The sequence below is a fragment of the Pinus tabuliformis genome, chromosome 6 (genome assembly GCF_031772625.1).
Source record: "Pinus tabuliformis cultivar Carrire ecotype Pingquan chromosome 6, CPIR1, whole genome shotgun sequence".
In the NCBI taxonomy this organism is placed as follows: Eukaryota; Viridiplantae; Streptophyta; class Pinopsida; order Pinales; family Pinaceae; genus Pinus; species Pinus tabuliformis.
The window spans coordinates 1,979,922,066-1,979,949,504 of NC_142292.1; the positions used below are offsets into that span (position 1 = coordinate 1,979,922,066).

A 27,439-nucleotide genomic window follows, 5' to 3' on the forward strand; every position below is an offset into this window, starting at 1 on the left:
GCTTTAATGATGGGAACTAGACCAATTGAACTAACCCTCAGTGCTTTTATTTTATTATTTTACTTATTATGTTGAGAAGTGCTTCACTAGGACTGTGTGCCTATATGTTATTACAAGGGTTATATATATATATATAAAATGAGGGTTATAATAAAATTAAACCTAAGAATATTTCTATATATAAAAGATGTGAAATTTATATTGATATAAATAATAATATTATTATTAATAACTAGCATAGATTGATTTATTCATTGTCCAGAGAAATCAAATTTTTTGAGGTGTAAACTTTTTTTCAAGTTTTGCACTAAAAAAGTGGTTTACATCTTGAGACATTTGACCCCTCTCCTTGATTTTTTGGACTTTGTCTTGTTTAGATTTTTGAACAATTTTTTTTTTTTTTTTTTGTTTTTTCAAAATATCAAATCAACAATTTTTATTTTTTAAACTTTAGTTTTTGGAGTTGTCTTTGGTGCTACTTTTTGGACTTCCGGCCAAAAAATTTGAGGTGAAATCTTGATTTGTGTTATTTAAATTAGTTTTAGGGCACTTTCGATTGTACAGGGGTTACCCATCAAGCTTGTGATTTCAATAAATTCCTTTTAGAGGAATTAGATTGGAAAAACCACAAGAAAAACTTCCGAAGGTCTCACTCAAGACAACTCTTTAGTTTTTAACCTTTTCTTTTAATTAAATAACTTTTATTTGTAACAACTCTAGATCTATTTATTGTCACGGGAAATCAAATTTTTTGAGGTGCAAACTTTTTGTCAAATTTTACACTAAAAAAGAGGTTTACATCTTGAAACATTCAACCCTTCTTGACACTTAGAGATCCCAAATTAAAAATAAATGTATACTATTTTTCTTTAACTTTAAATTAACAGTTTGTATTTTTTAAACTTTCCTTTTAGTAAATAACTTTTATTTCTAATAACTATTTTAACCTTCTTAAATATTGTATTTTCTCAAATTTATCTTTTGACTTTTTTGCTTTTCAATTAAATAACTTTTATTTCAAACCATTTTTTTCGCTGTTAACAACTTGCCATTATTATTTTAATCTTGTTAAGAACTTAAAATTTTAATTTTTTAATTTATAAATATCCATTTTAACATTTATTATTATTATTTTCAATTTAATGTGTTTTTAATATTTCAAATTTCATCTCAATTTTATATTTTTATTTTTAAATTCCATTATAAATCTTCATATTCAGATGACTTCTACTTTTTGATATCAACTTTACTACAATTATGAAAAACAAACTTCTATCACCATACCTTCCCACTTTACTACAAGTATGAAAAACAAACTTCTGTCACCATACCTTCCTATGGTCATATGAAAATTAAGATTCGAAAATCATTTATTTTATTTTTAGTAATAATTTTTAAATTCTAGACAAAAATATTCGAAAAAATTTTGGTAACCTAAAGTCTTTGTTTTTTGTTGGTTTTTTTTTTCTAATACCATCCAATTATGAAAAACAAACTTTTATCATCATACCTTCCTATGGTCATATAAGAATTGACATTTGAAAATTATTTCTTTTATTTTTAGTAATAATGTTTGAATTCTACACAAACATATTCCATATAAGAATTGACATTTGAAAATTATTTATTTTATTTTTAGTAATAATGTTTGAATTCTACACAAACATATTCCAAAATTTTTTGGTAAGATAAAGATTTGTTGTTTGTTTGTTTTTTTTTTTTGGTCCAAAAACCATGGATGGTATTTGAGGCTTTCACTATCCAATCCAGGGCAGGCCAGCCCACACCCTTACTGGAACCAGGGTGCTCTGTGACACGCGGATTTGGAGGCGGGGATAAACGCCATTGATCAGTGGGGTTATTTTATTTATGAATCCATAAGACAAAGTTAGCTGGTCCACCAACTCTTTATGAAAATTTGAATCACCTGGGTGATCTACAGATGACGTGGGCACCAACCAGGCAGTCCATTTCAGCCGTTGGAACCGGGGAAAAGTGGTAGGTAATTCTGCAGGTATAAGGAAAAGGAGAGGGACAGCGTCGGCATTTGTTTGGGAGTAAGGAAGAAGAAGAAGCAGGAGAGAGTGCGAGCAGCGAAAATGCAGGAAGAAGTAAACAACCCAGCAAAACCAAGGCTCGGAGGCCGTTCGACTCGCGATCTCCTCACCTGGTCGTCGGAAAGCTCTCCGCAAACTCCAGCTCAAACTCCTCAGAGCAATGGAACTCCGCGTCTGGTATTCTCAGTTTCATCTCAACGAAACCCCCTTTACATACGATTACAGTTTAAAGTTTACTTAATGTGCCCAGCTGCTGTACACACAGCCTGCAGGTGGAATCAGCTCGATTTCCTTAACTGACGAACTCACTCCTGAACAGGCGGATTCCTTATTAAAGAGGTACGCCACGGTTTTGCATTTCCCCCCTTCCCTGTCCTCTGAACCGCGGTGATTTTCAAGTTATTTGATGGGTATGTTACAGAGAAATCTGTTTTGAAATGATCATTTTCTTTTGTTGAGTTTAGGTTTTTAATTTCATGGCGGGGGCGGGGCATCTGTTTTTAAATTAGATTCCCATTATTATTTTTGACCCATTGTCTTATGGGGTTTCGCTTACTTATTTTGGTTCAAAAACAAAATTCCTGTAGGTTAGACAGACAGGGTATCACATTGTTTTGTTTTTAATATTTAATTTCATTTTATATCTTAATCTATAAATGGCCAAGGTGGGAAAAGGGATATACATTCTGTCAATAGTTTGTTTTTGTTGAAAACGATAAGGCGGGAAAAGGGATATACATTCTGTCAATAGTTTGTTTTTGTTGAAAACGATAAGGTGGGAAAAGGGATATACATTCTGTCAATAGTTTGTTTTTGTTGAAAACGAGTGGGAAAAGGGATATACATTCTGTCAATAGTTGTTTTTGTTGAAAACAATAATTCTGTAGCATCCACAGAGCATTTTAGTTTGAGAAAAGATGTAAATGGCTTTGTTAGTAAAGTGGCTTCAGGATTTCTATTCCTCCAGTTCGCATAGGACTTGCTGCATCCAGGTACTGTCAAGGTCGCCAGGATTACTTAACTCTGCCTGATCTCATCTGTTCAGTTACGCTGCATCCAGGTACTGCCAAGGTCGCCAGGATTACTTAACTCTGCCTGATCTCATATGTTGAGATACGCTACATCCAGGTACTGCCAAGGTCGCCAGGATTACTTAACTCTGCCTGATCTCATCTGTTGAGATACGCTGCATCCAGGTATTGCCAAAGCTGCAAGAACCAAGTACTCTGTTGGCTGCACCAATGGCAGGACTAGTTAACTCTCTTACCAAGGTTGCCAGGATAAGATACCTCTGTCTGACCTCGTTGGTTGAGACACGCTGTGTTTTTGTCTAATGTTCTGCATTGTGATTTTCATCACATTGACGGAGATTTACAGCTGGTATCTCTGAGCATTGGACTAGTTAGAGTACTATGTTATAGTAATCCAAGTTAAGTTTGGTTTTTTTTTAGTATTTTGGTCCATTTGTGAAGGGTTGCTATGATTTATAGACATCAAGTCTTAATGTCAATTTAGGATGGGATATACTAAAGTTTTGAGTGGGAGGGAAAGAAATCAAGTTATCAAGTTTTTAAAAATTTTAAATTTAGTAAATGGAAAGTTAGTGTATCATCTAAGTAATAGATAAAGACAATAATTGGTTTGGTTATTCATTATTCAGTGATATGGTAAAATCAGATAATACATCAGACATTTGTAACCATAGATGCTGCTCTTGAATATTAGTCATCATTGCAATTAAAAGAAATCCTGGATCACTTTGAAGGTTATAAAGATATGTTCTAACTTTCAAAAATCCAATTGCACCGAGCACATTACTCATCCTCCTTAGATTCCCTGAATATCAACGAAAGCTTGCTGCGTTTTGGCTGCAGGGGATCCGTTGCACTTCTGTGCAAACCAAGGGTTTTCTCACCTTCACGACCACCTCCAGGTTTCAGCATTCTTTTTTCTAAAATGATTTATGTTGTTTGAAGTCTAATTCATCTCTAACAACCGAAGAGATCACCCGGATGATCTTTCAACCCCACAAAACCTTTAACTCGTTGCACTTTCCTCGCTGAGCACGCGTTTGCATTAAAATCGGGTAGAAGATCAGAGTTTTAACATTCTTTTTTGTGTATGGAGAGGTTCAAAGAAGGTATTTAAGATTGTCAACAACATCCATCGACCATTTCGCTGGGTCAGAGGCTTCAAAGCCTGGTCCAACCCATGCGCTTCAAAACCTGGTCAAATTTATGGGGTTTTTTTAAGGTACTAAATGATTTTCAAGAATGGAGGTTTGCAGTTCAAATGTCAAGTTTTGCACTTAAAAATATGTTTACATTTTATGACATTCAACCCTGTGGACACAAAGATCCAAGTCTATACTAATTTTTTTTTTTTTTAATCTTTTCTTTTTTAGATTTTTAAAAAAGAGGTAATGATTCTCCAGAATGGAGGTTTGCAGGTTTGCAGTTCAAATAAATGTTAAATTTTGCACTAAAAAAGAGGTTTACATCTTAAGACATTCAACCAGTATAGATGCTTAAAAGATCCCAAATTAAATATAAATCTATACTAATATTATTTTTTTATTTTTATTTTTTTTCCTTAGATTTCTAAACATTTTTTGTTTTGTTTTTAAAAATATCAAATCAACCCTATGTATTTTTTAAACTTTAGTTTTTAACCTTTTCTTTTAATTAAATACTTTTATTTCTAACAACTATTTTAACCTTTTTAAAGATTATATTTTCTCAAATTTATCTTTTGACCCTTTTTTTTCAATTAAATAATTTTTATTTCAAACTATTTTTTAACTATTTTAATCTTGTTCACGACTTGCATTTTTATTTTTTAATTTATAAATATCTATTTTAACAATTATTATTATTTTTAATTTTATATATTTTTTATATTTCAAATTTCATATATCTGTATTTCAATTAAATAAAAAATATTCTCAGAATTTATGTTTCTGTGATTCATGATATAATGCTCAAATTTTCTGGAAAAATCATATAAAGAACAAAAAATCAGTTTGAAACAATGAAAAACAAAATTAACTCATCCAATAATATATAAATCTCAGAAATACAATAATAAATTTCCAACTGTCAAAAAAATAATTATATATATATATTTATTTTTTTTAATAAAAAGGAACTTTAAAGATAAAAAATATTATAACTTTTTGGGAAAAGAATCCCCTTGTAAATCTTCATCTACACATAACTTCTACTTTTAGATATCAACTTCATTGCGATTATGAAAAAACAAACTTCTATCATCATGGCGCACCTTCCGGATTGGCCACATGAGAATTGACATTTGAAAATCATTTATTCTAATAATAATGTTTAAATTCTAGACAAACATATTCGAAAGAATTTTGGTAACGTAATCTTTTTCCCAAAAACCATTGAAGGTATTTGAGGCTTTCACAATCCAGGGCAGGCCAGCCCACACCCTTCGTGGAACCAGTGTGCTCTGTGACACGCGGATTTGGAGGCCGGGATAAACGACATTTATCAGTGGGGTTTTTTTTATTTATGAACCCATAAGACAAAGTTAGTTGGTCCACCAACTCTTTGTGAAAATTTGAATCATCTGGGTGATCTACAGATAACGTGGGCACCAACCCGGCAGTCTATGTCAGCCGTTGGAACCGGGGAAAAGTGGTAGGTAATTCTGCAGGTATAACGAAGAGGAGAGGGAAAGCGTCGGCATTTGCTTGGGAGTAAGGAAGAAGTAGAGGAAGAGTGTGTGAGCAGCGAAAATGCAGGAAGAAGTAAACAGCCCGGCAAAAACAAGGCCCGGAGGCCGTTCGACTCGCGATCTCCTCACCTGGTCGTCAGAAAGCTCTCCGCACACTCCAACTCAAGCTCATCAGAGCAATGGAACTCCGCGTCTGGTATTCTCAGTTTCTTCTCAACAAAACCCCCCTTATATACTATTACAGTTTAAAGTTTACTTAATGTGCCCAGCTGCTGTACACACAGCCTGCAGGTGGAATCAGCTCGATTTCCTTAACTGACGAACTCACTCCTGAACAGGCGGATTCCTTATTAAAGAGGTACGCCACGCTTTTGCATTTTCCCCCTTCCCTGGCCTCTGAACCGCGGTGATTTTCAAGTTATTTGATGGGTATGTTACAGAGAAATCTGTTTCAGAAAGATCATTTCTGTTAGAGTTTAAGTTTTTAATTTCATGGCGGGGGTGGGGCATCCGTTTTTGAATCAGATTCCCATTATATTTTTTGAGCTATTGTCTTATGGGGTTTTGTTTAGGTATTTTGGTTAAAAACAATATTCCTGTAGCTTAGATAGGGTATCACATTGTTTTGTTTTTAATATTTCATTTCATTTTATATCTTAATCTATAGATGGCCAAGATGGGAAAAGGAATATACATTTTCTCAATAGTTGTTTTTTTGTTGAAAACAATAATTATGTAGGCATCCACGGAGCATTTTAGTTTGAGAAAAGATGTAAATGGCTTTGTTAGGAAAGTGGCTTCAGGATATCTATTCCTCCAATTCGCATAGGACTTGCTGCATCCTGGTACTGTCAAGGTCGCCAGGATTACTTAACTCTGCCTGATCCCATCTGTTCAGTTACGCTGCATCCATTTACTGCCAAGGTCGCCATGATTAGTTAACTCTGCCTGATCTCATCTGTTGAGGTACGTTGCATCCAGGTACTACCAAAGCTGCAAGAACCAAGTACTCTGTTGGCTGCACGAATGGCAGGACTAGTTAACTCTCCTGCAAAGGTTGCCAGGATAAGTTACCTCGGTCTGACCCGTTGGTTGAGACATGCTGTGTTTTTGTATAATGTTCTACATTGTGATTTTCATCACATTGGCGGAGAGTTGCAGCTGGTATTCTTGAGCATTGGACTTGTTAAGTCCTATGTTACAGTGATCAAGTCAAGTATCAAGTCAAGATCCGTCTTTTTATTATTTTGGTCAATTTGTAAAGCGTTGCTATGATTTCATAGAGATGGAGTCTTAGTCTTAATTTAAGATAAGATATAAATTAAGATATATTAAAGTTTTGCTATGATCTCATAGACATCAAGTCTTAGTGTTAATTTAAGATAATATAAGATGAGATAATTATATTTATGTCTAACTAGTGACCACAAAGTAGGTCAAAGGGACTGTTGAGTACAATGATGTCCATAAAATGCAGGAGAACCAATCGGCCTCCTATAAAAATACAATGCATGAATATAAATGGTACAATGCAGGAACATAAAAGATACAATGTATGAAATGCCCTGACGAAGAGGATCATACCCATCTCTCCTAACATCCGAGACTGTTTGAAGAGCATTGAAAAAATTTCCACAAAGTTCTCTGGCGTGATGAAGGGTCAATGGGAGGTACAAATTGTCCACTAATTCATTGCCTGTGGGAGTTTGTGCACTGCTGAGGTCCGGAGGACCTAGCCCGTCTCCCAGGGACGGATCTGAAACGGTTTAGCTGCTGAGGTCTCGTGTGGCGGGGTGAGGTCCCACAGATCCTCACTGGTCTAGAGTCTGGATATGAAATGGTATCAATCGTTCTCTTTGTGCCCTTGTTTGAAGGTAGTACCTTGAAAAATGTCGTGATCCTCTGTGTGGGGTCTGGTCTAATGGGAGGCTAAAGAATATGCGCTCGGAACCTAAGAGCCTCCTGCATATATAGGGCCAAACATCTCTGATCGGGATACTTGAAAAAGTCTATGAGGGTCTGAGAGTCTTTGAACAAGCAATGGAACCTTCCTCTGATCTTGTAGTAGATAGGGCATCCAAAAATGAAGTGCACCTCGGTCTCTACTTCCTATAAATGACATACCTGACAGATTCTGTCTGGCCTATCAATCTGGTGGTCCGTCTCTACCCGAAGTCTATGAGAACTTACTCTGAACTGGCCTAGAGGAATGCAAAGAGCGTGCATCTAGTGGTGACACGTATATTGGGGTCGAATAATGAGCCTGTGTCTCAACTCCAAGAAGTGCTTAGCGTAGAAGGCCAGCTTTGGGCGCAACCCTCCTAGAGAATTGACCCAGGTGACCTGGACAAGCTACCTGTAGATGTCCTCCCTAATGATCTTGTTCAACTCTTATTTAGTAGTTAGAAGGTGACCAATTCGACTCAAGTAAAGATAAGACATACTAAAGTTTTGAGTGGTGAAAGAAATCAAGTTATCAAGTTCTTAAAAGGTCTAGATTTAGTAAGTCTAGGGTTAATGTGTCATTCAAGTCATGGATAAAGGCAATAATTGGTTTGGTCATTCATTATTGGGACAAGTTAGTGATGTCTTTTCACTCAGTGGCATGGTCAAATCAGATAGTACATCAGATTTTTGTCACCGTAAGTCATTGCGACGCTTCTCTTTTGTGCTATGTTTGAACATTAGTCACCATTGCAATTAAAGGAAGTCCTAGACGCGTGGAGGGTTATAAAGATATGTTCTAACTTTCAAAAATCCATTGATCACATTACTCATCCTCCTTAGATTCCCTGAATATCAACGAGAGCTTGCTGTGTTTTCGCTGCAGGGGATTTGTTGCACTTCTGCAAACCAAGGGTTTTTTCACAACCACAACCACATCCAGGTTTCAACTTTCCATTTTCTGAAATGATTTATGTTGTATGAAGTCTAATTTATCTTTAACAACCAAGGAGATCACCCAGATGATCTTTCAACCCACATAACCTTTTCCTCGCCGTGCCTGTGTTTTGGTAAATTTGCTGCACTATTGTCAAAGGCATTAAAATTTGGTAGAAGATCACAGTTTTGGCATTCCTTTTTGTGTATGGAGGTTCAAAGAAGGTATTTAAGATTGTCAACAACATCCATCAACCATTTTGTTGGATCAGAGAATTCAAAACCTGGTTAAACCCATGTGCTTTTTCTCTAGGTAATGATTCTCAAGAATGGAGGTTTGCACTTCAAACAAATGTCAAGTTTTGCATTAAAAAAGAGGTTAGGTTTACATCTTAAGACATTCAACCCCTCTAGACACTTAAAATATACCAAGTTAAATATAAATCTATACCAATGTACTTTTTTTTCTTTAACCTTCTCTTGTTCAGATTTCTAAACATTTTTTATTTTGTTTTTATATTTTTAAACTTTTAACCCTTTTTTTAATTAAATAACTTTTATTTTCAACAACTATTTTAACTTTTTTGTAAACTTCGTAGGATTATATCTTCATCATGTCCGACTTCTCACTCCAACCGGGGATAGCACAAGATTTGGTTTGGTAAGACTTCCACAACCATTACCAATTTTAATTTTCTTAAAAATTAAATCTTCTCAAATTTATCTTTTGACTTTTTTTTTCTCAATTAAATAATTTTTATTTCAAACCATTTTTTAAATATTTTAATCCAGTTAACAACTTGCAATTTTAATTTTTTAGTTTATAAAAACCCATTTTAACATTTATTATCATTATGTTTTTAATATTTCAAATTTCATATACCATTTATCTCAATAAATAAAAAATATTATAACTTTTTGGGAACAGAATTCCATTATAAATCTTCATCTTCACATGACTTCTACTTTAAGATATCAACTTTATTACGATTATAAAAAAACGAACTTCTAGCATCATGGCGCGCCTTCCGAAAATCACGACTGGCCACATGATAATTGAGATTTGAAAATCATTTATTCTGTTATAATGTTTAAATTCTAAACAAACATAATCGAAAGAATTTTGGTAACGTAAAGTTTTATTTTTTTTCCCCAAAAAACCATTGATGGCATTTGAGGCTTTCACTATCCAATCCAGGGCAGGGCAGGGCAGGGCAGGCCAGCCCACACCCTTACTGGAACCAGGGTGCTTTGTGACACGCGGATTTGGAGGCGGGGATAAATGACATTTATCAGTGGGGTTATTTTATTTATGAACCCATAAGACAAAGTTGGTCCACCAACTCTTTATGAAAATTTGAATCACCTGGGTGATCTACAGATGACGTGGGCACCAACCAGGCAGTCGATGTCAGCCGTTGGAACCAGGGAAAAGTGGTAGGTAATTCTGCAGGTATAACGAAAAGGAGAGGGAAAGCGTCGGCATTTGCTTGGGAGTAAGGAAGAAGAAGAAGCAGGAGAGAGTGCGAGCAGCGAAAATGCAGGAAGAAGTAAACGGCCCGGCAAAACCAAGGCTCGGAGGCCGTTCGACTCGCGATCTCCTGACCTGGTCATCGGAAAGCTCTCCGCACACTCCAGCTCAAACTCATCAGAGCAATGGAACTCCGCGTCTGGTATTCTCAGTTTCATCTCAACGAAACCCCCTTTACATACGATTACAGTTTAAAGTTTACTTAATGTGCCCAGCTGCTGTACACACAGCCTGCAGGTGGAATCAGCTCGATTTCCTTAACTGACGAACTCACTCCTGAACAGGCGGATTCCTTATTAAAGAGGTACGCCACTGTTTTGCATTTCCCCCCTTCCCTGGCCTCTGAACCGCGGTGCTTTTCAAGTTATTTGATGGGTATGTTACAGAGAAATCTGTTTTAAAATGATCATTTTTTTTTTTAAGTTTAAGTTTTTAATTTCATGGCGGGGACCAGGCATCCGTTTTTTAATTAGATTCCCATTATTATTTTTTGTTTAGTTATTTTGGTTCAAAAACAAGACTCCTGTAGCTTAGACAGGGTATCACATTGTTTTGTTTTTAATATTTAATTTCATTTTATATCTTAATCTATAAATGGCCAAGGTGGGAAAAGGGATATACATTCTGTCAATAGTTGTTTTTGTTGAAACGATCATTCTGTAGCATCCACGGAGCATTTTAGTTTGAGAAAATATGTAAATGGCTTTGTTAGGAAAGTGGCTTCAGGATATCTATTCCTCCAATTCGCATAGGACTTGCTGCATCCAGGTACGGTCAAGGTCGCCAGGATTACTTAACTCTGCCTGATCTCATCTGTTCAGTTACGTTGCATCCAGGTACTGCCAAGTCTACCAGGATTACTTAACTCTGCCTGATCTCATCTGTTGAGATACGCTGCGGCCATGTACTGCCAACGTCGCCATGATTAGTTAACTCTGCCTGATCTCATCTGTTGAGGTACTTACATCCAGGTACTGCCAAAGCTGCAAGAGCCAAGTACTCTGTTGAATGCACCAATGCCAGGACTAGTTAACTCTCTTGCCAAGGTTGCCAGAGTAAGTTACCTCTGTCTGACCTTGTTGGTTCACGCTGTGTTTTTGTATAAGGTTCTACATTGTGATTTTCATCACATTGATGGAGATTTACAGCTGGTATCCTTGAGCATTGGACTGACTTGGAGGGATGCATCTTCATGGAGCCCCTTCTCTTCATGTCATTGGATGGGATAAATCTTTATTAGGAGGTTGGACCATGATTTTATTAGAGCATTAACCTTTATGCATGCATGTTGAATTTGATTTAACCATTTAACGGTTAATTGAATCCATTTTATCTAGATTGAGGTTAATATCTTGATCGACCTACTTTACTTTACTTGGCAACTGTTCACACTTGGAGGGGGTTTATTTGGTGGAGACTTAGGGTTTTGATGGAGTGCTCCTTTCTTGGGCACAATAGTCAAGATTAGCATGCATTACTTTATCCTTATCGGGAAGGTTGGTGCACGTCTCTAGCACAAACTTCATATGGAGGTTATTTTTTTGAGTTTGGGTGTTAAAGGTAGCGACATGACATAGTTTTTGAGGACACACTTCTCCTAGGTTCTCCCTCATCATTGTTGCATGGCTATTACGAATACATTTGGAATCTTTTGAATTCTATTGGAGAGCGCCCTCACTTGTTTGACTTGGCACATATATTATTTTATTGGAGGTGTTAATAGAGGAGTTTCATTGAGGAGCATGTGGAATAGTATGGTGACCACATGCATCACTTTGCATGTTCTTGCTTGGTCTTCTTTCTATTATTGGAACATTATTGTGGAGGGTGCACATGTGGAGATATTCCACTTGCTATTTTGGGGTTTGACTAAACCTTTTCTCGTGGAGTGCTCCATATACACTTTTTGCATTCATCCATGGAGTTGGTTGCCTTGGGATTCACACATTTCAATTGGTTGCATGCATCTTGTGGACCACTTGCTATTTTTGGATGGAACATTCTTATTGGAAGATTATTATATTATTTTATGACTCATGTATCTTGGAGGGTGCACTTAGTGAGCTATTTTAGGTGGACCTTGGAGCAGATCCTCATATGTTGAAGTATTTTATTATGTTTTGCATGCTTGCATCTTGGAGAGCGCATTCTATGTGGACCTATAGCATGTTGACTTGGTTATCATGTATAATTTTAGCTATATGCCCTCTTTGGGAGACTTTTAATGTAGTTTCCCTTCTATTTTTGGACGAGAGTGATTATGTTGGAGAGGTTAGTGTCTACATATCATGATGTGGTCAAACATGCATTGAGGACAGATCACATTGCTCCATTTTTATGTTACTTCTTTGATTCGTTGTGAATTAGTTGGCAAATAATATTTGTTTATTATAAGAGAAAAGAGACTCCCTTTAGAAAGAGGAGCTTTCTCTCCATTGTAATGGTTGTTGAGATTTGGTAATTGAGGAACTCTCCCCTTGGACTACATTTGTACATCATATGCTCAGAGCTTAATGGAAGATTGGAGGTATAACATATTGTTTATTTGAGGCTTTATGTTCACATTTTTCAATATGTTGTTTATTGTTGTAGAAAACCCTTGTAATTTTTGTTGTGAAGGCTTCGTAATGAACCATGTGGCATTTATATACTGTAATGTGAGCATATAATTCCTCTTATTTATTTTGTTGCCATGTTAAGCTTACATCTAGTAACCTAGTTGTTGCTAGCATAATATGACATCACCTTCATAACAATATTTTAGAATGGTACCCATAACTTCCCAAGGATAATTTTCTACGATAGATTTTTAGCAAGTTAAAGTTGATTTGTGGCATGCATGACAAGCTTTATTGCCTTACATTTTCATGCATTCACACTCCTTGAACCATACTACCTTGACTCCATTTTGTCCAAGGTTTGAGTAGGCACTTGGTCTCAGGCTTTTCTACCTTCATCTTTTGTTCACACACCATTTACTAATCCATCCATACTACTGTTGATGTTTGTAGCTCAAGTAGGTACTTTTGTGCATGCCTAAGTGTCTAGGTGTGGATGAGTCACCCAAGATCTTCTTAGACACTTGCTCTAGTGTGAACAGGTTGCTTTTGTAACTTAGCTTAAGTTTTGACTTAGGAAAGTGCATAATTATTATGTTGGCTAATTGAGCTAAAGTAAACTTAGGAAAAGTGAAATATTTACTTTAATGATTATGTTTTAATCTCAACCCTTGATCTTAAGTGAGGTGAGATCTAATCTTGATCGTCAATCACTTTGGAGATTAGGGTTAGGGATTTAGTTCAATGTAAAGTTATAAAAGCAAGGCTAAGGAGAGGGAGAAGACACACCATACAACAACACAAGATTGAGAGAGGCATCTTAGTGAGGAGTGTGATACTCTAGTGTGCCGGGTTTGAGGAAGTGTAGAAGGGGAGCTTGGAGATCCAGATCAGCCAAGGGGGTTGAGTGGCTTGATCTGTTGGATTAGATCCAAGATACATCGTAATCTGTAATTTCTTTGTTGGGCCATTATCCCGAAATGGGAGCCCAAGTAAGTTCTAAAGTTAATGAAGAGCCGTTGATTGGATAGAATCTGTTTGTGTCATTGTGATTGAGATTGGCTAATGTTATTTTTGCTTTCACTAAAATTGTGTTAAGAATCTAGCTGTGCTTTCATTTTGTAGATCTTTAATTTGCTAGGTCAATGAATTGCCAGGTGCTAGGTTCGTAGGAAAATTAACGACAACAACTGTTTCCCTTTTTTAGGTTTACTCTTCAATATACCACTTTGTGTCTCCACTCCATAGCCTTAGTAATGCTTAGCGAAGCCCCGCTTGACTTGGAGAAGAGCCAACCAAAAGTGATAAGAGTTATTTTGGTGACAATGGGCAGCCTTCTTGTGTTGAACAATACTAGTTCCTTGATGCTTGGGACTTTACATAATATGTGGGTGGTAAATTTTGTTGTAACATTCTACATACATGTATTGTGAAGGTCACTAGGGTTAGTTAACTCTGTTGGTTGCATTAACGCCAAATCTAGTTAACTTTGCTGGTTGCATTAACATGATGACATGTTTCTTGGGGATTAGAACCTATGTTTGGTCCTTGAAAGTGCATTCATTCAACTACTTGATTGCAACTCACTTGGCATTTCCGGTAAAATCCTTTTGACTAGGGGTTCATATTTCTTTACAATATCAACGTTACAACCAAAACACTCGAGGCTATAAAGGCATAACTTAGGGGCATCTATACCAATAAAATTGCCTAGGACTTGCACTAGGTCTCATCTTTTTTTTTTCTAGAGAAAAAAGCGTAATTTTGATTATATGAATAACAAAATTACATGTTGTATTGGCTAGAAGCAGCATCATTAAGTCAGAGACCAATGATAAGCAGAGACATGCAGAAAATAACAAAACAAGATAATGTACATGGTGGGGGAAGCTAAGCTTTCCGCCCCTTCTTTTTCTCTACCCTGCGCCATTCCCCTTGGGATGGCGTCGAGGAGACAAGAGCAAGATGGTTTCCTGCCTCCAATTTGGTGTTGTCCTTGTCAGAGTCTGAGTTATCTGATGTATGGAAGTGCTTATTCCCACTGATGTCCCCTTCGTCAGGGATCAAGTCGGCCTGCACCCTGTGATTCTTGGCATCTGATTGGTCTTGTGGAGATCCCCCTTGTGTGTCAGGTTCCATAGGATCCTGACTTTCCTCTTGTGGGGATGGTTCATCCAGAGCTTCTTCCTCCTCTTCAGGTTCAGGTGGGGGGTATTGCCAGCCTTTGGGTTTTTTCCCTATGTTCTTTTTCCTTCTGGTATCCTTTTTGGCTTCTGGGCACACATTGTGCAGGTGCCCTGTTTGTCTACAATTTCGGCATCTGAAAGCTGTGTTCTCGTAATCCAAGCTCTGTGTCCAAATTCGCTGGTTGTGAATTAATCGGATGCTGTCCGGAAGTCCTTTGCTGAGGTCTACCTCTACACATATGCGTGCGAAGGTGAAAATCCTTTCCTCTATTCTTTGGGAATCCTTTTTAATGAATTGTCCAAGGCTGTTGCCAATACCAGCCAGAACTCTGTCCTCCCAGAAATGAAGGGGGAGGTTGTGCAATCGAACCCAGACTGGCATTCTGGAGACGACCATGGTGTTTGTGTCGAAATCGGGGAACCAGGGGGTGGTAAACAGACTGGTTGAACCCCAGAACCATGGTCCTTCCTGTAAAATTTTGTCTCTAGCTTCAGGGGATGGGAATTTTACAACAAAAAATCCTTTGGAGCAGAGGTGGATGTCACAATCTAATGACTAGTTTGTTAAAATCTAATGGAAGAGCTCTACTGGTTTAGGCCAGAAATAGTTAAATTGACAAATAATTGCTAGAGATTGCACTAGGTCTCATCTATAAAGAGAACAACAACATTAGCACAAGGAACACCATCATTAACACTCCACATTATCATAGAAAATGCAAAGGGATTGTTGTTAACAACATCTAATTTATCAAATAAAGTTCACATGGACCGCCATTAATGGCATTCCACTTTGTCACTGAATGTGCATATAGACAACCATTAACAATGTTCCACTTTGTTAGAGAAAGTGCATAGGGACTACCATTAACAACACTCCACACTATAACATAAAAAGTCATTTTGCATTCACACAAGATCTCCTAGTTGTGCTATCTTCAAGAGGTTCAGACCACTAGATTGACCATTTTGATAGGATTTGCTAGTTGTGCTATCTTAAAGAGGTTGAGATAGATGTGCACTTGCTATTTCATTGCCCCATTTACTATGAGATTCAAGGGTGATTAAATTGTCTATTTAGAGAGCCATAGACTTTCTCCAGTTTCTTTAGATACCTTGATCAGAGATGCATAACCTTATACATGAAGGGGTCTCTTAGACTTTTTTCTCATTCCATCTAGCCACATCCTAGAACTCCCATTTAGAGAATCACTTACTTTTTGTGTTGCTCCCATTTGTTAGGAGCGCACTAAGAGATAGGTTGACGATGGCTTAGATTTTCACTTCAGATCAGTGGCAACTTGGAGGACCATCTTTACTTCCCAGGTATCTTAGTGGCATTTCCAATTCATATTCCATACCAATAGTACGAGAATATTATCTAGAATCTAACAACAAGCTACTTCTTATAGGAAGCAACACAATACACTATCTAATTCTTCCAACTCTTCCTCCACACAACTCTCTATCTTGATCTTTCTCCATTTGACCTTAGATGTCAGTGTAGTTAGATCCAATGGTTCATGATATGTTCATCTTATTATTTGTATTTAATATTGGATCCATTTATTTTGTACATCTTTCTCCTAGTTGGATCCTTGTTTTTTAGTGCTAGGTCTCTTGGGGTTTAGATTAGATCCATACTTTATTTTTTGCATCTTGCCATTTTATATCTCATTTTAGTGCTCCCACTTTGTATTGACATCAACAGTCCCTTTGACCTACTTTAGTGGTCATTTGTTGGAAGTTATCTTATCGTATTTTATCTAAGAAGTTGCCAAAGTTGCTTCGGACTTGCACCTAACTCCAATCACTTGAAATGACTTGTTTGCAGAGGTGAGATGAGGGTCAAAACAAATTTCTTAGGGATTTGAATTTTGGTGGAGGGAATATTGCTACCTCGCTAAACTATTAAACCAAGACCTTATTGGCTATTCCCTAGTTGTTGACACATATAATGGTTAGTCCGCTTTCTTCCCTATGAGAAGAACATAAACAATTTGACTCTTGTGCCTTTGGAACTCTTTTCCTCCCTTATTAGAGCAAAGAAATGATGTCAAAGACTTGATGGGTTTATTCTATGTTACCTTAGATGGAACACAGTAAGAAGTTTATTAACCATGATGGGTTGTATGCACTTTCTTAATATCTTGCTATGAGTAACATGGGTTTGGTCATATAACCCTGCCAATGTCATACAACCAATGCTTGGTGAGGAGATTTGAAAGCCAAAGTAGATATCCAAAAGTTTGAAAACATGTCTAGATTCTATAATCCAAAATGGGAATAATGGTTAAGAACATGTGTTTCTTCCTTGGATGTCAGAGGTATGCAAGTTGAGGGGAGTAAGGTATGTACCCTTTTGTAGACTAAGTAGTGAAATTGCTGTGTGGAGGGGGACACTTGTACCACAAACAAAGGGGTCTCAGACATCAATTTGGCACCTAGCTATGTCGTGACCTTGATGTTAGGATATTCTGACACATAGGAAATAGTTAAGTATAACTTGTTCTAGTGTAGAGTTAGGTAAAGTGTGTTTCTTTACTATGTACTTTTGTAACTTACAATCCGACAGTCACGATATGTTCTAGACATGAAGTGATCTGACGGTTCATTCTCTCCTCGATATTACTGACACTTGATTCGTGGCTTGACTCCCGATTGGTCCATGATCTCTATTTAAAGAGCATGGAGGGTCATTTGTAAGGTGACTGTTCATGAGAGAAGCTTATGTAAATTTTCTTTCTTTTATTAATAAATTGTCTGAAGTGGCCGCGTTGGCTCACGCTGTGGATTGTTTCCCTCTTTGAGGGTTTTAACCACGTCAAGAATACTGGTGTATTGATTTGTGATCTGTTTGTGAGCGGTGTGCTTTGGTGTTCTATCTAAGGAACTTACCCTGTAAATTCCCACACTTGAAATTATATTTTTCTTCTTATTATTTATTGATGGCATTGCTTTATCTAGGAGAAGGGGAGAAGGCATTGGGTTATCACTTTGCTCACAAATTTTGGTTTTTTTCTACCTAGGTTGCATGATTGTGAGAGTCAAGAGAGAAGTTAGTTATAAGGTGTGTGTGCATTACATTTGTAATTCACTCATAGACATGAAGACAAAGTAATGTTGACAAGGATAGTCAACATAATGTTCATTTGTACTACGTGTTGATGGTGATGATATAAGTAATTTTTTTGGGGTTTCTTATACCCATGAGATGACACACTTTGTGACATTTCTTTTAGTTTAGAAATTAATCTAGCTCCATCCAGCTCTTGTCCAGTTCATGTTAGGTCCCATCCATCTCCATCCAACTTCCATCCAACACTTGTCTAGTTCCTATTGGGTCTCATCCATTTCCATCCAACTCATGTCAATGCTAGCCAATGACCCAACATCTGTGGTTTCCATTGTCCCTAACTAACACCTTCCTATTTGTCATTTAAGTTTCTGTTGGCCTTTTTTTCGACATTCATCATGTAGACCTATTATGAAATTTGTGCATACATCAGTGTGTTATGATACCTTGAAAGTTGGCCCTAACACCTCATTGACTTGTAGGCTCAACAAGATGATTGATTCAACTACTTGTTTTTGGAGTGTTCTATACCCACATGCCCATGTTTTAAATTGCCTTAGCTTCCACTTGCTCCTCTCCCTTCTTATCGTTGCCAACATTGACCTTGTTACCCACCAAAATGGGTAATCCCATAGGAGAACTTTTCTCTTGCATTTGACAGCCAATCAGATAGACAACCAACCAATTGCCCTTGATAACCACTATTTAATAATGATATACCATGTGCCTCCATCATTTACATAAGCCACATGCCTCTCCCCGTCCGGCATTACCATTTGGATGATGGTGGGTTGCTATTTAAAGGGTACTTTGATCATTTTGCAATCGGGTGCTTATACTTGTATGTTTTGGGCATCTAGTATGGATAAAGGGGTGATTTGGAAGATTGTCCGATCTTAACTGTAAATCTGTTCTCTCACCTTGACAAGGGGGTTAATATTTAGCCCCAGTCCAGTGGGACCTCCCTTGAGGCATTAGGGTTATAGGAGGGGCACTACTTGGAAAATCCAAATTGATATAGCGTGTTCATTTTACCCTACACCATACTTGACACTTTCCATCACACATTACAAGCCCCGTGTACCACCTGCTTTCTTCGAGGTCTAACTTGTCATTGATTCTTTGGGATTTGGCACCCTCATGTCCACACTCCTTGAGTAGGGCCAAAAAACATTGCCCTAGAGGTTGATGCAGCTAAAAGAATGGAAAAGCATATCATGGCCACAATAAAACAAAAAGAAGAAAATCAAAATGCAAAACATGGTTGGGACATAAGTTAGCATGTGGGCAAAATCCTAGCATGAGTTCTACCCTTCTCATTAGCCATCACCTCGTTCTTCAGCACATGATGTTCCTTCACATTAAAAGGAACCCTTACATGTCTCAACTCTGATGAGTGATGAATTAACTCATCTTAAGGGGTAATATAAAATGTTACATCATAAAGAGTAAGCTCTGACCCTTGAGCTACGTGCTGTAATACAAAGCATTATCAAGAAGTAAAAGGCGCACTAGAGGGGTGGAAAGAGTAGGCCGAGTAGGGTAACTGACGACTTTATGATTGCTCCCTCCTTTCCATTACACTCAGGTTGTGGACTCCCCATCAGTTGGTCCATTTAACCATGGCACTTGGCCATGAAGTGTTTATCCCCTTCATTGTCATCCATTTATGCTAAGACCTATTGATTCAGGGGTTGACCTTGGAATTGTCACTTCCCCTTAAGGGTTGGAAGCACCTAATAGGGTTGACCATTAGCCACCTCTATCAAGGTAGGGAACACCTTTACGAGACTTGGTCTAGTTAGATATCAGAAGGTGATCCTTTTTTGAAGTATTAATATGCCCTTAACATTCAAGTTTGGTCCACTTAGATGCATATATGATCTTAGTCTTTGATGGATGGTTGCTTTCACTTGAGTTCATGTTGTTTTTGTCAGGTTGTCCACAATAATCCAGGCCTTGAAGGCACCCACTCCATAGGTACACAGGCCCCTTCAGAGAGATAGATGGCTTAGTAGATGCAATGTTGAGAGAGTTGAGCCTCCTGATAGCTTGAGAAAATGTTGCATGTCCCAAAGCACCATCAGGACCCAGGATGTTGGTCTACTTTGACCTAGCATAAAGGGTTCTTCATGATGACACCATTGGACCCAACATGCCCCCAAAATGGCCTTGACACAACCTAATGGGCAAGACTTGATTTAGAGCCTAGATGAGGATGGTCTCCCATTGAGAGACTTGGGAGGGTTTGTTGCACTTGGAGAAGCCCTAATGTTGGAGAGAGGAGGCCTTGTTTTGATAATTGGAGACCCATGGAGATGACATGATGGCACCCCAGTTGGACTTGGGACCCCATAAGAGGATTTGAGGGATACTCCTCAAATTTTGGATGAACCTGGCACTATGACACCCTTTCACAACTCATCACACCATGATATGGCATTTCTAGCTCTAAAAGGGCATGACTTCAACATTTCTAGAGGCTATGGCTCACATTTTGGGCAATTATGGTTTATTTTGTCACTTAGCTAGTAGGTTGGCTTGCAACCTAAGGTCATATTATGTCAATCTTGTTTTAGGGGCTTCATTAGTTAGAAATTTGTTGAGGTAGACCTCATAAATAGAGGTCACCTCATTGTCATTTTATCATCACTTGTGGATTAATTCGAACTCTTTGAAGGATTTCAGCCTAGCTGAAATAAACTCGTATCTTTATGGAGCTGTGATCTTTTGTGAGGTATTTGCTTTTGGAGATATTCTCTTGATTTGGAGACAAAATTTTGGGATAATAAAGGTTTGGTTCATGCATTTCTTGTAAGTATTTTATATTGTTGAATATCTTTAATGGCTATTGCATGGAATGGTTCTTGTTAGGGTTTCTATGTGCTAGTTTTTATTGAATATTTTTCTATGAAATCTTGGCAAAGTATTGTATGCATTACCCTTAAGAGTGTGTGACAATCCCTTGAGTGAACCATCATGTTAAGCTTTCCTCATTGATTTTATCCCCTCATAAAATGGTAGCTACAGTTTTGAAAACTAGGGTATTTCATTATTCCTTACTTCTTTCTAGGGTTTGATTCTTCCATGAGTAAATCTCCCTCTAGACTCCATCACCCAAGATCAAGCATTGGCCTTTCCACATAGGTGATCACACCATAGAAACTCTCTTAAACCTAAATTTTTTCCCTCGTCTTAAATTTTCAGCCCTTTAAGGCAAACTGCTAGGTAGGGGCTAAGGACGAATTCAACTAGGGCAAGTGCTTTGGGTTTCTACATGTGGTTTGTAACTCATTGCCTCAAAATCTGTTTTTCTCATGGTTAATTCTTACACTTAGGGTTGATGTCATATGCCCTAGGCAATTTTGCCCTACGGTAAACCCTAATCTAGCCCTAGGCTTCAACTTAGGGCTCTTTGAAGGCTTGTTGTCTCAAATATTGATCATATTTATCTTGTCAAGCCTTTTCTTGGCCTTGTGTACCTTGGTAAGTGTACTATCATTGCTTATTCACTAAAGCCTAGGTCACTTGTGCCCTAGATAGGTCTTTGGAGGGCACGCTCTTCCTTGTCCTTACTAGTTTGAGCCTTGTTCTTAAGCTGGGTGTCTTTCCTTAGCCTATCCTTGTTAACTCTGAGCAATAGACTTGAATATCTAGTGGGTGACCTACATAGGGAAGGCTCCCTTGTGGCTATCGTGACAGTGGGCCTCCACCTCACATTTTTATGCTTCGATCTAGCTTTCACCTTGTGAGGCATCTCACAAGACCTGCTAGATTTTGAGGCAACAAACTCTATTTCTACTCCCTTATTTGCAAACTCTTTGTATTACGGACCATACCTATGACTTCCCTTTTCCTCTTTCTCATTGTCTCAACCCCTTGTCCTCTTAAACTTCCTCTCTTCACGACACCCCTTCTTCCCCTAATCCCCTTCCTACCTGCACTTGTATTACAATATTGGACCCCCCCCACCCCCCTTACAATGGAGACTCTCGTCAACCCTTTTATGGTCGCTCTAAATAAAGCACTTGTGCCCTTCTTACTCTAGCAGAGAGGCACAAACTAGGTTGAGGACTAGTGGCAGTGTAATCTCACTCAAGAAAGAAAAATCGTGGCAATGTAATCTCACTCATGGACCAAGGACTCCATAATCCTCTCCATAGATTTGATTCTAATGGTAGCTCAACTCCATTTTTTCACAAAGTTAATAGACAAATACAAACAAAGGTACCATCCCTTTCCAACAGAGTGGCACATGTGGAGATTGAGAGCTTAATTCTCAAAGAATTGTTGGTAAAAAATGAGGTAAATGAATCTCTTCATCCCCCAAGAGATGCTATATGTGCTGAAATTTTGGACTTTAAAGAACAAACAAAAGGAGATCCAATCTAAGCAAGTAACCTTCAAATAGGAAACTAAATCTCATATAACTCATGGGCACACGTTTTAAACTAAATCTCATATTAACTCATGAGCACAAGTTGCTTGAGGAAAGGGCGAACCTACCATGTCCATTAAGGTGGAGAAAGTAGGACATGCTAAGCTCATCAAGAAGCATACTAGATGGTCAAAAGTCGAAATTAAAGATGAGGGGGCTTGTTCTATGTTCCTCCATCTTGGACCCCTTATAGTTTGAAGCCACATTCCTCCAAGATACGTTAGACCCCTTGGACATTGGCCATGGGAGGGATTGGTATGGGTTTAGTCCACTCTTTTCCTCCAATTTAGAGCGTCAAGAGATCAACTCCAGGTACTTTTTAGCCAAGTGGAAACTCTTCTCCCTCCTTCATAGGATCTACTTAAATGAGAACCTCACTAGATCACAGGTTGTAGAGCTCAAACCCTAAAGAGAGCAGGGTTTTGCAGCACATCAGACAAGGAAATGGGTAGTCATCATGGATTTATTGCCCCCTTTGGAAGTGCATGATTCATTTCACATTTTCATGGGCCTCTTCTCTCACCAACACAATAGAAAATTCTTGGAGTTTAGTAGTAGTTACAACTTGATGAAGGTTTTTTGGGATTACATTTATGGATTTCCGATTATCTGAGTAGGAAGAAAGCCATAGAGCGAAAACACGCTACCTTATTTGAGCTTTAGGACATGATGTATGGCAAATTAAGCGGCCAAATACAACCAAAAGTAGCAACGCATCACCATGGGAGGTCCAAGGTAAAAACAACATATGTTGGAGGAGGCTTGGAGAATGATAGGTAGTAAAGAATAGAATCAATCGAGCAATGCCCTATCTTGGAGCATTATTTTGGTTAAAGAAGATCACTTGATGATAGACATTCCACTTCAAGGGTGCATTATGGTGGCTTGATCATGATTCTACTCGTTGCGAGAGCGAAATTTAGTATGAAAAGGCTTTAAAAGCAGTGTAAAGTGACTTTATGGGGCAAGGGCACTTAGTTTGAGGCATTCTCTACATATTTGGAGTAAAGTCCTTTGCATGAGGAAGCACCATGTGGCATTGTTGACATGGTATAGTCCCTAAACAAAAATTTAAAGCATACTTTAGGAAAGTAGAATGATAACATGTGGCAAGTAGGCCTAGCTAGAGAGGTCCCAAGTTAATATTTGACCTATAAGTTTGACAAACAACAAATAAAACATCACTATCACTCAAAAAAGAGCGCTAGGGTTTGGAGAGGTTTTTAATGGGGGGTTCTAGGGCATGAGAGGTCCTAAATCATCGTAAAGAAGGCCTATGGAGGTGCATCCAAGGTTGGAAAACCTTTCCAATAGTTAGAAAAAATATTTTCACCTTCTAAAAAGTTAAGTGGATGATGCCATAATTTATTATCTATAGTTATGGTTGTAGTAGTGGGAGATCCCCTCCTAGATTAGTTGAAGATTCATTAGGTAGAAGAAGTCAAGGGGCATTTAATGTGAGTACAAATATGCTGGAAAAATCTTTGTAGAAAGGCATTTTTAATCCAATAAGAGTATGTTAGGGTTGAGGTTAAACCCTCCCTTCATCTTCTTGTAATTATTAGGTTTATATGAAGCCTATTTGCTGATGTATTGTCTTGGCAAGGGTTGTTCTCTTGATTTTGGGAGCTTCGCTAGCTATGGTATCAAGGTTAAGTGTGGTATGTCTATGCCTTTTTGATCTTGGGTGAAATTACACTTGAAGCCAAATCTATTGTTGGTTGATCATTTTATAAGAAAGGCTTTCTACTTATGTGTACTTCTTTTATGGTTGTCCTTTAATGATTCACAGTTAAACATTATTGCTTGGTTGATTTTGTACTTTTTGTGAGGAGAATCTTTGGAAGAGCCCTTTTGTACTTTTTTGCATCTTGAAGTAAGTCCACGTGCATAGTTTGATCATGTTTATAACAACCTAACTATGCCTTCTTCCATACTTTTCAAACCCTCTCGATTGTTGATCTTGACTCCATTACCCATTGGATAGGCATTACTCTTGGAAATCCACCATCCCATTTATTTTTAAAGTATACATAATGCGTTCTTTTCTAGGGAGTCCCCCTTGTGATAGAGTAGAGTTGGCCAAATGTGAGTGGAAGTGTTGTTCTGATGAAAATGGGCAATCCTCCTAAGTGCCTCTAGGGTTTCACTTAGTTTTGGGCTAAGTTGCACTGAAACGGATGCGGCAAATTTTCAAAAAATCTGCATATGATACGACAAGGAAACAACACACACACACATATATAACAAAATAAGAATTTCAAATTACGATTCATCTTTTAGAATCTAGATTCTGTATCTAAAAATACATAATCAATATCATCACCTGATCATCATCAATTCAACATATGCCATAGACAAATCATCATGATCAATTCAACATAAACACTGTCATCATCATTAATGGTTATTATAACATTCATGATTCAACATATCATTAAGTTTATGTTTCAAATTTCAATCATCAACATGACAACATCGTCACCAAAATTAATTATGCACACTACATAGTACATAGTACAAAGTACAATATGAACTATGATTCGCAGCCTACTATCATTATTCATGTGGCATATTATGGTATTCAATGTTATTGTTCAAAAGTTTAAAACACCATCATAAATTGCATTTACATATCATCAAATATGTCTTCATCCACATCATTAAGAACCACATTCTCTCCAGAAGTGGGAGCATTGCTGCCATGTCCACTTGAAGATCCACCTATTGGTGCCTCCTCATCAAACAAAGTCATATGAGACTTGGCATTCAACGTCATATCTAAGTCAAACAATTCTGGTTCCACATCCCATAGTTTGGTGGGCCCAAATTTGTATTTGTCATTCTTGTGTGACAGGAGGCGAAGGTTTAAATGAACATACACTAGTTCCTCAACCTTTTTGGAGCCCAATCTGTTTTGCTTCATCGAATGGGTGAAACCATATGTACTCTAGTTCCTTTTTGTTGAAGAGGAACTAGCAATCTGTGACAAGATCCTGATGGCCACTTTTTGGATATGTGGAAGTTCCCCACCATAGTAGTTCCACTAATCAATTGGACTTAATCTGGTATTGTCCCGCATACAATCAATCTCAACACCCCAACCCTCTGATCCCACAAAATGAGCAAACTATGAACGAATTCGAATCCAATTTTAGGATCTACAAAAGGCTTTTTAAAAGCTATTTTATATCCTTGTGAGACTTTTGGGTCTTTGTTTGGTGCAGTTCTTTCTAGATCACTTAACAACTCTACAAAATAATATTTTGGATTCACTGCATAGGCCAAAAGGTGCAATGGGGTGGTCATCTTGTTCCACCTCTTGGTCAATAGATCTTTTACTTCTCTATAAAAGAATTCATCTAGGTCCTTCTCCTTGGCATTTATAACCACCCTTATCTTTTTTATCATGGAATCAATGCCCTCATACACCTCTCCCAAATTAGGCATATCTATGTCAAACAGGTAGAACAAATCCACAATTGGCCTAGTAAATGCCAAGAGGTACTCCACCCTATCCCACCATTCATCATCAACAACCAACCTTTTCATTGCTTGTGCTCTTTCAAATTGGGATTGCCTCCATTGGTTCCAAAGAGAACTACATACCATTGATTGTAATGCTTCTTTCACCTGCATAAGCTTTGTTAGGACTATGACGCGAGAAACAAAACGAGTCTCGACGACCTGCAACTACTAATGTTTCAACAAATTAAAAAATTAAAATCATAATTGATTGAATAACTATTATGATTCACGAATCATGACATTTGAGAATCCAATTTACATATTTGAATTTAGAGTCACGAAAATTAGAATTTATGAAATAAACTTTAAAGTTTAGGTACCTTAAGGAGCTCCAACTCCGCAAATTCCCTGTGGATGCCTTGGGACATGTGATGGGTTGTGATGAAGGCTTGAATTTCTTTTGTCTCTTAAAAAATAATTCGAATTCATTCAATTTGCTTTCCCATTTTGCTCAACATGAGGTTCAATGAATGTACAACACAAGGGGTCCAGAAGATGTGTTGATATTTGCCTTCAATAATTAGGCCTGTTGCTATACACACCATTGCATTGTCAATTACTACTTGAACAACATTTTCTGGCCCCACCAATTCGATTGCTTCAATCAAGATGTCAACAATGAATTGAGAATCTTTTACCTGCTCCTCACAATCCACTGCGTTCAAAAACATTGCCCCCTTTGGGATATGAGCAATCACATTGATCAAAGAACCTTTGGTCTTTCCATCCATCAGAAATGATGGACACCCCTGAAATGCGCCATGAATTATGAATGGGGCTTAATTTAGCCTCCAAACCTAACTTCTCAACACTCAAAATTGTAGTGGGGACCTTCTCATATCCAGGGCTCTTGTACCCTTTTGGGGCTTCATTCATTGCTTTGTTCATCTTTGTCCAGTAAGGAGATCACACAAGGTTAAAGGGAAGGCCATTTGCATAAATGCATTGACCTATAGTTGCATCTACCTTCTCTCGAGCATCATTATTAAAACTCTTTTCAAGCAGTCCCAAATTAGACTGCTTTGAAACAAGGTTGTCAATCCCATAAGAGGGAAGTGGAGGCTTTGATGAAGATGTTCCCAACCTTGTTTGTTGTTTGAATTAAGAGGCAAGATTTGCCTCATTTATTTTAGCATTTGCCTCGCCTTGTCCTTTATGATATTGTGCAAGTTTTTCCTTGCTTAAACCTTTAACATCTGTCCTATCCACTTTAGGTGGGCCAGTGCATATTTGAATCCCATTTCCTTTTAACCCAAGTAAATGTGTTTTAACCTAGGTGTTTAATTCTTTAAACTCCTTTTTACACTCATTGCAAACCCTAATGATCCCCTCCTTGGATCTTCCCGACTACAGTTACATATTTCCAAAGTGTTGACTTTGGATCAAGTTTAGGGTTAGATTCAATTTCATGTTGCTTTATCTCATGAATGGTTGAACTTGAAGTTGCCATGATGATGATGTAAATGAATTATGAAACTATAAAATA

General features: G+C 37.6%; 2 protein-coding genes across 4 annotated transcripts in view; both read left to right on the forward strand.

Moving 5' to 3' along the window:
• Window positions 1–1,717: 1,717 nt before the first annotated feature.
• Window positions 1,718–3,254, forward strand: LOC149267139 (uncharacterized). 2 transcript variants are annotated; one of them, XM_089431574.1, is made up of 3 exons: window positions 1,718–2,234; window positions 2,323–2,396; window positions 3,050–3,254. In XM_089431574.1, exons 1-3 carry the CDS (start codon window positions 2,100–2,102, stop codon window positions 3,144–3,146), a joined length of 306 nt encoding a protein of 101 aa, XP_089287700.1. In that variant the 5' UTR covers window positions 1,718–2,099; the 3' UTR covers window positions 3,147–3,254. The 2 variants fall into 2 exon arrangements, with proteins under 2 accessions (XP_089287700.1, XP_089287703.1); XM_089431577.1 differs by having other exon boundaries at window positions 1,719–2,234; window positions 3,118–3,254.
• A 2,343-nt stretch (window positions 3,255–5,597) lies between these two features.
• The window catches only part of LOC149267140 (hematological/neurological-like protein), an 80,877-nt gene continuing 59,035 nt past the window's right edge, over window positions 5,598–27,439 (forward strand). Inside the window, exons 1-2 of one of the 2 annotated variants that reach the window (XM_089431565.1) lie at window positions 5,598–5,952; window positions 6,041–6,114. In XM_089431565.1, coding sequence (XP_089287691.1) covers window positions 5,818–5,952; window positions 6,041–6,114 — 209 coding nt within the window. In that variant the 5' untranslated portion in view covers window positions 5,598–5,817. Of the gene's footprint in view, window positions 5,953–6,040; window positions 6,115–9,858; window positions 10,310–10,397; window positions 10,472–27,439 lie in introns of those variants that run through there. The other variant, XM_089431559.1, reaches the window with a different exon arrangement.

Bases quoted from the DNA above. Each gene is read 5' to 3' on its own strand.
- LOC149267139 (XM_089431574.1), top strand. From the start codon at position 2,100: ATGCAGGAAGAAGTAAACAACCCAGCAAAACCAAGGCTCGGAGGCCGT. The intron at 2,235-2,322 runs GTATTCTCAGTT...CTGTACACACAG, and splicing joins GCAATGGAACTCCGCGTCTG to CCTGCAGGTGGAATCAGCTC. The intron at 2,397-3,049 runs GTACGCCACGGT...TGCTGCATCCAG, and splicing joins GCGGATTCCTTATTAAAGAG to GTACTGTCAAGGTCGCCAGG.